The 11,170-nt window shown below is 42.2% G+C and overlaps 1 protein-coding gene across 2 annotated transcripts in view; it reads left to right on the forward strand.

Annotated features, from left to right (window-relative positions):
- fxr1 (FMR1 autosomal homolog 1) overlaps positions 1-6,042 on the forward strand; it is an 83,099-nt gene extending 77,057 nt beyond the window's left edge. For both annotated transcript variants that reach the window (XM_078206941.1, XM_078206949.1), the window contains one exon: positions 5,001-6,042. In XM_078206941.1, coding sequence (XP_078063067.1) covers positions 5,001-5,165 — 165 coding nt within the window. In that variant the 3' untranslated portion in view covers positions 5,166-6,042. The remainder of the gene's footprint in view (positions 1-5,000) is intronic.
- The last annotated feature ends 5,128 nt before the right edge of the window (positions 6,043-11,170 follow it).

Raw genomic sequence — 11,170 nt, forward strand, 5'->3', positions numbered from 1 at the left:
AGGAGTTGCGAATGGTGTCTAACATTGTGCAATCATCAGCATACATCTCCATTTCTGTCCTTAGGAGGAAGATCATTGATGAAACAGCTGAAAATGGTTGGGCCTAGGACACCATCCTGAGGAACTCCAGCTGAATCCCCTGGAACTGAGATGATTGACCTCCAACCCCAACCATCACATTCATCCTCCTTTCTGCTAGTTATGCCGCAAAGAATTTTCTCCTTGATACTCATTGATTCCAGTTTTGTTAGGGCTTTCTGATGCCACACTTAGTCAAATGCTGCCTTGATGTCAAGGGCAGTCACCCTCCCCTCAGATGGTTCAGCCAAGGTCTGCAGTCTGACCAGGACAACAATGGCAAATACTTTTCCCGCAATGCTCATCAGGGAGATAGCTGTTGCTATTGTTGCAGTTGCCCTTATTCTTGTACAGGGTCACAATCTTTTCAGCTCATATGTTCTGGGACACTGCTTCCTCCAGCAGAGACTAAAAGGTTTGTGCAGATATACTGCAGAAGTGCCAGTTTCTTATGCTTGATGAGATCAAGTGGGAAAGAATCAAAACCTGCAGCTTGACCTATGACAAGTGAGTCAATAGCCTTTCTAAGTTTCTCCATTCTGAGTTTGATATCCAACTCTGCCATGACAGCCAGGCTTTCTGTGCTGCCGAGAGCTTTCTTGGTGACAGTATTCTCCCTCGAGTGCAAATCAAATAGAGTTCCATTGCTGATGACCTTTTTGATTCCTTCGTATATGTCCCAGATAGTCTCTCTGTCAAAAGACATAAAACCATAAGGAATAGGAATGGGAGTAGGCCATTTGGCCCCTCAAGTCTGCTCCACCATTCGTAGGATCATGGCTAATCCAACATTCCTCACGTCCACTTTCCTATCTTTCCCTGTAATCCTTCATTCCATCACTGATCAAAAAGCTGTCTGTCTCAGCCTTAAGTATACACACTGACTGCCCCCGTGGCTTTCTGTGGCAAGGAGTTCCAAAGACACTCAAACCTCCGAGAGAAGAAATTCCTCCTCAACTCTGTCTTAAATTGGCACCCCTTTATTCTGAGACTATGCCCTCTGATCTTGGACTCTCCCATGAGGGGAAACATCCTTTCAGCATTTACCCTGTCAAGCCCCTTAAGAATCCTATATGTTTCAATGAGATCACTCATTCATCTAAATTTCACTGTGTAGAGTAAAATCCTGTTTTACCTTTTCTCATAAGACAATACCTCCAATCTGGGGATGTTTTGGCAAGAGTTCTAACCAATAGTCATTGGAGCATCACCAACTAATCTGTTGGGCTTTACTTCAAGAGGCTACTTTGTGCATTGAGTTTTCTCGCTTGATTCTCTTTTATAATTAGGAGCAAACCGCTTGGCTCCAATGACCAGCTCCAACACAGTGATGTTAGCCTCAAACCAATCAGCATTTTTCTGTTCTTGCTTCCCATATCTTCAGTGTGTGATTTCGTAGGTGCTGTCTCAAAGTTTGTTCCATTTCACTTTGCAGTCTGTGTGGGATTGCCGACTGATTGTACAGTTAAGTCACAGAACTGTTGTTTTTGTCTGAGTAGGTGATATGGCTGACATTAATATGAGGACTGCATTTCTGCACTGAGTGAAAAGGCTACAATGGTTGCATCCACAACCCTAGTGCACACCACGGAGTGGGTATCACAGTCAGTGCTGTGTTAGTTGAATGTGTTGAGAATGCTATTCACAGAGTCACATCGATGATGGTCAGATCCAACTGGTGCCAATGATTCAGACCATGATGTCTGAGGCAGGAGATTCATGCCTCATGGCCTGTGCCCATTCTTGTGTTGAAATCCTCCGGTATTTAAAGATGTTCTGACTTGGGGATTCTGCTGATGACAGTGTCAAGCTCCTTGAAGAACTCGTATTTTGCATCTGTAGTGGTGGAGCAGTGTACTCATGAGCTTAACTGACAGTGTTTGAGTTGAGAGGTGGATGAAGAGTGCATATTCTCAGCTATTTGCAGAGGGTTCTATCTATCATTAAAGGTAGTGAGTTCTTTGCAGCGAACCCTTAGCTTGTTCGCACGTTTCCCCTGAACTCTTCCCAGCTAGATAAACGTGTAATGTTTTTTCTTCAAGTGATCAATAATTGGCAAGCCTGCTCTCTTGTAGGGATGCTCTGTCGATATTCAGCCCTTCAGGTTTCATGTGAATCATGGTTATGCTGGCGGGCGTGGGTTATCGACCAGCTACAAGTTGTCTGTTGGTCCTTTGCTGCTCATCCTAACATTCCAGCTTGACAATCAGAGTTGGTATCTTTTTGTTTATTTCTTTTGTTTGTTTGGTGCAATGGATTCTGTCCATTTGCTGAGCAGAGACTCTTAAGCCCCAAGTGCTCATTTAAGCAGATTTTGTGGCGGATCAGCATCTTATTCAATGAGGGTTACTCAACTTGAGGTACATGGTGGCTAACAAGTGGGCATGATGGACCTTACCACCATCGGAGACAGCCTCTAGCTCTCTACATCGATCAAGTTGGATTTATCACTCGTAATTGCTTTCTCCCCATGCTTTGTTCACACCCTGCAGTGAAACTGGGGTGTCCTCTCCTAGGTGCAACCTGGACGCAATTTACAGAAGCCAAACATCAGGCTCCCTAAAGTGATACAAAGATGTACCTTTGGCACCAGCTTAGTTGCAGAATCTGAAACTGTATTTTTACATAGTACTGAATTGTATTGAGTTGTGAAATGAATAGTTTTCTAGAGAAGTTGAATTTTATAATGCTTTTATTCCTTTTAACAAATACTCGGAAATGATGCAAAGTTGAACAAAAAAATCTAACATTTGCAATTTAAGTTGTCAGAACCAAGTGTAGTGGATTACTTTGATTATCATTAAATTATTGGTAACGGCCAACTGGTTTCTGCTCTGATCCCTTCAGCATTTCACACTTATGCACTAAAAAGTGAGCAACTAGTTGGTAGTGTCAGGAATGAACTTCTCCCTTTTCAACAACTCGAGGCTGTCAACTAGTGTCAGCATCAAGCAATCCTTAGTCCGACATAACATGAGTATAGTTTTATCTTCTCTTTCCTAGCAATACAGTTTAACCCTATTTTGAAGCACTGCCCCTTCTCTCTATTAAATCAACAGGTGCCCCTCTGCCACCATCACCGCCCCCCCCCCCCACCCCGCATTAGAGCATTGTTATTTCCTAAATGCTTGCACACATTAATCTCGCACTCTAAAAGTTATTGACATTGGCCCCGAATTTATCTTTAAACCATGGGAATAGAAATAGAACTACTAATTTAAAGTAATAGTCTGTGTTAACTATTTCCATTCTCTTAATTTTCATACTTTTATGGAAAACTTCTTATTGCTAGATTGAAAAGCTTGTGTTTCTCCATTATTTCCTCAACAGATCCATGATACTAAGAATCAACTGTCTGACTATATTTTATCTTTATTTCCTGAATCTTTGGTTTGGCAATTTAGAAATCTGCTAACCTTTCCTCCTTTCATAACTGCCAACACCCTGTTCTCATAAATGCACTCGTGACCCATCTTCTTCCTAATTGCTACCTCATCTCTTGCCCCTCTTTCCACTTCCAGTGCATCTTCTCCTGAAGCTCCATATTTGAATCCTTCCACTGGTTCCAGTCTTACTGCATCTGTACAGTGTTTGCTAAGATGATGAGTTACATTATCTCTAACTTATTTATGCTGCTCTTCTTGACCAGTTTGTAGCTTTTGACATAGTTCAATATGCCATTCTCTTCTAATGCCTTTGCTTTGTCCAGTCCATGGTTACACTGCCTGCATCTTAATAGTAGGAATGGATCTCCAACAATGGCTTCCCTCCTTGCAATGTCACCTCCTGGGGTTACTCAAATATCTTTGTCCCCTCTTGTTTCTAATCTGTGTGTTTCCCCTCAGTCATGCAGTCAGTAAATCAACTTCCACATGCATGCTGATGAAATTCAGTTCAGGAGAACAGTAATGAAGCTTGTGGAGAATGAATGCTAGCATATAACTGTTTGGCCAACTATATGCTACGTAATCTCTTGAGTTACATAGTTTGTATATGTAGTTTAGGGTCTGTAGACAAATCTAGTAAGTAATTGAAAAACATTATGGTTCATAAGATATAGGAGCAGAATTAGGCCATTCAACTCATCAAGTCTGCTCTGCCATTCGATCATGGCTGATATGCTCCTCATCCCCATTTTCCTGCCTTCTCTCCATAACCCTTCAACCCATTACCAATTAAAAATCTAACTCCTCAAATTTGCTCACTGTCCCAGCATTGCAGTTTAATTGTGGAAGATTTATTGGGGAACACCAAAATGTCAGCTTCAAGGATAGGGCCTTTCAGAGGAAAGATTATATACAAGAATAAACATGCATTCAATCAATTTTCCCAAGTATTGGAATTAGTTTGGGTTTTCCAATAATTTGTCCTTTGCTCTTAGGAAAAATTATACTTAGTGAATAATTCATACATGTTAACAATAAAGGTGATCTTAGATCAACAATTAATGATGTATTTCTTAACATTGAGAAATCTGTATAATACTATTGTGTCATAAAGTCATAGAATCAACAGTGCAGAATGAGGCCATTTGGCCCATTACGCCTGCGCTGACGACAATCTCACCCAGGTCCTATCTGCGTAACCCCACGTATTTACCTTCCTAGTCCCCCTGACACTAAGGGGCAATTTATCATGGCCAATCAACCTAACCCATACATCTTGGAGTGTGGGAGGAAACCGGAGCAACTGGAGGGAACTCATGCAGACACAGAGAACATGCAAACTCCACACAGTGACCCGAGACCAGAATCGAACCTGGGTCCCTGGCGCTATGAGGCAGCAGTGCTAACCACTGTGCTGTCCTGTTCAATTCTGCATTACATTTTCTGGTATCTACTTTGAACATTGAGTTGTTTGAAGAGCAAATTTTGCCTCTCTTTCTCAAGTTAACTATTTTACTTCACACACATGTTCTGCAGGTGCAAGAGGATATGATTGATGAACAATCTCCAGCTTTCAAGACCATGAATGGAATGAACAATGTTTCTGGCGATGAAGCTCCTACATGTAAGGTTTCTAAGGAAAACCAACAAAGAGATTACCAAGGAAATGGAACTAAAGTTGTGGTGAATGGTGTTTCTTAAACATTACCCACCATCATCCAGTTCTGCATAAATTACGTTTTCTAATAGTGCTTGTAAAAGCTTGCCAAAGATAGAATAAGGACTGCCAGACTTTACGGCGCACTTTTTTTCTAGTTCCTCCGTACTGGAATGGAGATGGGGAGGGTTCTTGAATAAAACACTTGTATAAATTTGTTTTTCACCTAGTTAAGTTCTCAATACATTATCAGATGTTGTGCCTTCAGACAGTAGATGCAAAATTAAAAGAATTAGCTGGTTGTAGGGAAATGTCTTGAAACGTTTAAAATAAATTTCAGATTATTCTGGAGATGGAGATCATTGACATTTACTGTAATACTGGATTAAAGCATTGGCTGCTTTTTTGTCAAGTTCTCTAATATGCAACCACTTCTTCATCTGAGGAAAACAATAGAAAATGCAGTTTCAAAATTTTGCACTGAATTGTAAATTTAACATTAGGGATACTAGGTGATACTAGTCTGGAAACTGGTCAGTTTTACTAAATCTCTGTAGATTTTTTTAATACTGTATGTAGAGAAAATTGCAGACCACTGGAGAATACTCGTTTGCATCTATACATCTGCAGGGACATTGGGATGTGATTGGCAGTGACTGTTTTACAAAGGGGCTTGTTTGGTTTATTTATTAAATGTACAGTATTTAAAAATCAAGCAATGCTTTGGATGTTACACTAAACTGGTTGTAGATGTCATTGCCAAAATAATCCAACTATTGTAAGATTAAGTTCCAGAGAAACGATTTTTCCATGTAAACTACATTTGTTAGAGTCCTTAGATTTTTATTTTCAGTTTTGTTTGGTTGATGTGCAATATGTTTTGTATGCAGATAGTTGATAAATAAAGTTTGATCTTCCATCTTCTGATCTTCACTGAATTTCTTCACTCTAGGTATTCCATGATTCTATGACTTAAAATATACAAATATGGTGTTTTTGAGCTTTACTGTAAAGCGTTTTATATTACCTTCAAATTTGAGATTTTTCATTTTCTGCATATATTGTATCAAGTGAAACTTTTGAAACATAGCACGGACTGAAAAACACACACCTCCTCCCACCCAATCCCCAGTACAATTTGACAGTGTAGCATCTCCCCATGTACACAACCACCATCACCAGATTTAAAGCTTAATACTTTGAATTAACCAGAGATCCACATTCTAACCTGATGATACAATATTAACAAGGGACCTTAGGTACACCTTTTTGACCCCTTCACAGTAATATTTTGGGCAACAAATAGGGCGGCACAGTGGTTAGCACTGCTGCCTCACAGCGCCAGGGACTCGGGTTCTGTTCCCAGCTTGGGTCACTGGGCGGAGTCTGCACATTCTCCCCGTGTCTGCGTGGGTGTGCTGCAGTTTCCTCCCACAGTCCAAAGATGTGCAGGTTAGGCTAAATAGCCCTTTAGTATCAGGGCGACTAGCTAGGGTAAATGCATGGGGTTGTGGGGATAGGGCCTAGATGGAATTGTGGTTGGTGCAGACTTGATGGGCCGTATGGCCTGCTGCACTGTAGGATTCTATGAAATAGCACTGTTTAGGTTCATTTCATCATTCAGGTCTGGTAAAATCTGTAACTACAATATTAAAAAAATTATCAAATGGCTGATATGTTGATTCTCAGTCCAGCACGTCGAACTTCATAAAATATACAACTAGTTACTTACAACCCACCTAAGGTGATGCTAGATTGTGTATAATACAGCCATATGCTGATTACTAGCTGTATATGCAAATAAAAAAACTGGACACATACGGTGCAGAAAGAACAATCTCGGGGCTGAATTTTATCCAACTATCTGAGTCCTGCTGGTGGGCCTGGAAGAAGCTGGGAGTCTGGTGCAGGAAGGATGTGGCCACCTGAACCAACTTGTATGTACAATGTGGTAGATTTGACATTCAGATGTGTGTGACCTGATGCCCATGCAGGAGGAAGCATCATATTTAAAGAGCAGAAAGCCCTGTTTAAAACCGGAACTTCTGCATGCAGTCTTTGAGGGAGGACTGCAATAGAACTGGCCAGCATTTCAAATGTGCAAATATTGCAAAAGACTTTTGAGGTTTTACGTGGAAGAAAATTCCCATCTCTGTAAAATTTTAGTCGCTGTAATCAATGGTTTCAACTCTGGAGATATGTCACAATCCACCCAGCACATTGCCCCACAGTTCAGTAAGAACACGCTGTGTGACCTCCTGACTGTTTGGGAATGTCGAGTTTCTATTTCCAGCTGATGGCCAAGTGATTAAGGTGGCCTAGATGGAGGTTGCTGCGGTGATGAATGGCTGTGGGTTCTTATGAAGCTGGGCCTTGTGCAAAAAGGATGAATAACCTGCACTGCAAGGGTGAATTTGAATTTCATAATGAGTAGGAACAGTAGGGGCATTGCATGGTCATGGGCTAGGATTGGTGTTGAAGTGTTAAGTGTTCCTCGTTACTAGCTTGCATTGCTGCATAGGCTGTATCTGTCTCCATCACTGGAATCTCAAAAACAAGAGTAATCTGGCATTAAGGAATTCTCTACAGAACCACTGAACTTTTTTCTCCCCTAATGCTTGCACAACAAGAGTTCACAATGCAAAGGAGAGCTCCAAGATGGGGGTTGGAGTGCCCTAGATTTGCCTGCTATCGGAAACACAGATGGAAGCCTTGGACCTGGTCGGAGAGCAGAGCAGTTGATCCGTAGCTAACACTGACTTTAGTTTGGGGAGGTTGGAGAGAGTGCAATTGTGCTTACCCATCATCTCTGGCTACTGTGGCACCCTACTATATCCATTAATGCTAGTGGCTTTTAATCATTTTGGTGATGATTTTCATGCTTCATTTGGAAGATCAACTGCCTTAGAGTTGTGACCAATATCAATGTTATCCACCTGACGTTTTAGTGGATGACAGTCCAGATGTAGGGGAATACCACCACACTGTCTCCACACATCTAGGTGGGGAGTCAATTCTGTGTCAGCCCATGGTTGCAATCTGGTCAGCACCCTCATGCAGTTAAGGGAGGCAATGACAGATGAGGCCACTGGCAGTCAGAAGATTGTTGCAGGACAGCCTGCGGTTGATGGAGGGCTGTCTGATGCTCACACTTGACCCGTTGAAATTGCAGGCTTGTAGATTGTGGCGGAACTGCCGAGGCTTTTGGAGGAGTCCTTCCATGCAGGACTTCTGCCATGTCTCAGGCAGAAAAGTACATTTCTTCCATGGAGGGGGTGGTGACCACCATGGAAAGGCAGACCCAAGAGCCCACACACTGGATGACTGGTGTCATCAGCACAGGCTTTAAGATGCCTTGTCTTATGGCACTAAAAGCACTCCAATTTTTCTTTTTATTCCCTCCATCAATCATTTTTCTTGACCGAAACATCTGTCTTCTCCATGAAGTTAGACTCTTTACCATTCCTTCAACTTCTCTGTGGGTTTACATTTGACAATCTACTGCTGCCTGTGATATTATACCCATCTACCTGAAAAATGTTATGGTCTTCCAGGTGCAACCTAATAGCTATTTTGAAATTCTTCTAGTATTGTGAGCTGCCTCACATTCTCAATTTGGTTCTAACTTCAGGAATCAAAACCGCCAGTCCCACATTTCTTCCCTTCACAAATCGTACAAACGTTTCATTTGGTCTTTAAAGTCTGAAATTTGAACTGATATGCTTCAGGGTCAGGCTTTTCAACATTAAGCACTGTGGCTTTAACTACATCATTTAAAGATCATTCCTCAAGTTCTAGAATACACGCCCGTAGGCTTTCCAACCAAAACACTTGACAAAAGAGTGTGTGTGTGTGTGTCTCCCCTGTCACTTTAGTTAGTTAGGTGCCTTTTAAATTGAGATAAAATATCTCAACTCCACCTTCAGTGAATCTAGGCAATAGATGAAGACTTTTATTTCAAAACTTTGACTGAGACTCAGTTCCACATCAGAATGACTAGATTTAACCTCAGTTTTTCTTTAGCTAATTCATTTTAATTTCCTTCTTTCTTTCCTTCCTAGCTAACTTATCTGGAGTTCAATTTTTGCATTTTCATTTCTATTTCAAGCTGCTTCATTTTCACTATGGAAACCTTATAAATTATAACTTCAACAAATATCAGCACTCATTTTTCTGTGGATTCGAGATCCTGCAAGAGCCCTCAGGATATGATTCTTGGCCAGACCCCAGCTCGGGGAGTGGGGGGGAAGATGCGGTTAGGGACCAATGAAGTTTGAGATTCAAGATGCTTAATAAGTGAAGGATCTCTCAATAACCCACCCAGACATTTGTCAGAGTCAACCAATGATACTGAAACTTTGGGCCCGATTTTACCATTTCAACGGGCGAGAAAACTTAGTAAAGTGGGGCGTGAGGCCATGAACACAATCCACGTCTGAGCAGATGCCCACTTTACCAAGGCCCGAAAATGGCCTCTATCCAATTTGCGCCCAAACGGGCGCAACGGCGATTTACATGCATTTGCATGCATTTAAATTGAATTAATGGGCTGCCCACCCAACTTTACCAGCATTCCCCCTTTACCATTGCGTTCACGTGTCCAGATTTGGCACGAAACAGACATGCTCGGCAAAGGTCTGTTTCGGGCACTCCAGCTTCTGAAGACGTAAGTTCAGAGCTTCCAATGGCTCTCACTCAGGTGGGGGGTGTGGGAGAAGGGAGGCCTGATCGTTTTCTGGTGTGAGGGGAGGGAGGCCAGATTGTTTGGTGGTGGTGGGGGGGGGGGGGGGGGGAGGTCCGATCATTCTCTGGTGGTGGGTGGGTGGGGGGGAAGTGGGGACCGCTGTCATGCTGCGGATGATTGGTGGGGACAAAGGGGGGCAGAGAGTCATGATCGGTCTGGATAGTGTGGGGGGGGGGGGGTGGGGTGGATAGGGGGACAGTTATGTTGTAGGGGCGGGGTGATGTCTGGGGGCTATCGCTCCTGGGCTGCTTTATCCACTTTTTGCGGCCGGGGAGTGATATGACAGCAGCGTATTTTCAAAAAATATTTCTCATTGAACTGCGCATGCGCAAAGCTCCGATCGTTTCAGGCACAATAAGCCCCGCCCACAGCGCGATTCAGACTCGCGGTTTTTTTTCAAGCTAAGTGCACATGGGGGGCACCTGGGAACAGATTTCCAAGTCGGATCTGAATTGCGCCCAGATTCAACTGGGTTTCAATCTTGTCTTCCACAATTCTTTTTCCCTGGATCGCCAAGTATACTCAAGCTTCACTTTCCAAGCACAATTTCAGATCTTTGGCTGTGACAAGTAGAACACCACTGCTCCAAAAGAGGGTATCTTTACCTAAGTAGCCCATAGCAAGAAGTCACCAACCTTCAGCTGCTTTTCATCTTCAGGATGCGTTTGTTATTCAGGAAGAACCATGTGAAAAAAACTACCCGCCCTTTACTATATAATTAATTGCATCCATTGAACAATACAATTCTTCCAGGATCTCTCTCCATGACAGTCTGTTACGTTTGAGTCAAGAGTTTGATTCACACTATCTACTATGGCGCCACTGATCAAATGAGCATTCTAAGTTTCAGGGTTACTAGTTTGGCTGTTCTTAATTGCATTGTCTCTGAAGCTGATACATGGACTAACTTTCGTGCTTACAAAACATCTTGGTTTTAAATGCATTCAACACAATTATTTAATTGCAGGCATTTAAACTATGCTGTACAATACTGAGTGGGCCCTGCATTGTCAGAGGTGCTGTCTTAAGATCTTAAACAGAAGCGCACATCTACTCAAATGTACATAAAAGATCCTTATTTTGAAGAGTAGCAGGAGAGTTCTTCCTGGTGACATGGTAGCCAATATTTATATCTCAATTAATACCTAAAAAGTAGATTATCTGATCATTATCTAATTTCGAAGTGAGATTTTGGTGTATGTAAATTGGCTACCATGTTTTCCTACATTACAACTGTCGCATGCTCGGAGCTGAAAGCTGCTATACCCCACCACCTGCTGATTGTCTCAAGACAGTTCTCTGATA

This window comes from Mustelus asterias, chromosome 3, assembly GCF_964213995.1.
Source record: "Mustelus asterias chromosome 3, sMusAst1.hap1.1, whole genome shotgun sequence".
Lineage (NCBI taxonomy): Eukaryota > Metazoa > Chordata > Chondrichthyes > Carcharhiniformes > Triakidae > Mustelus > Mustelus asterias.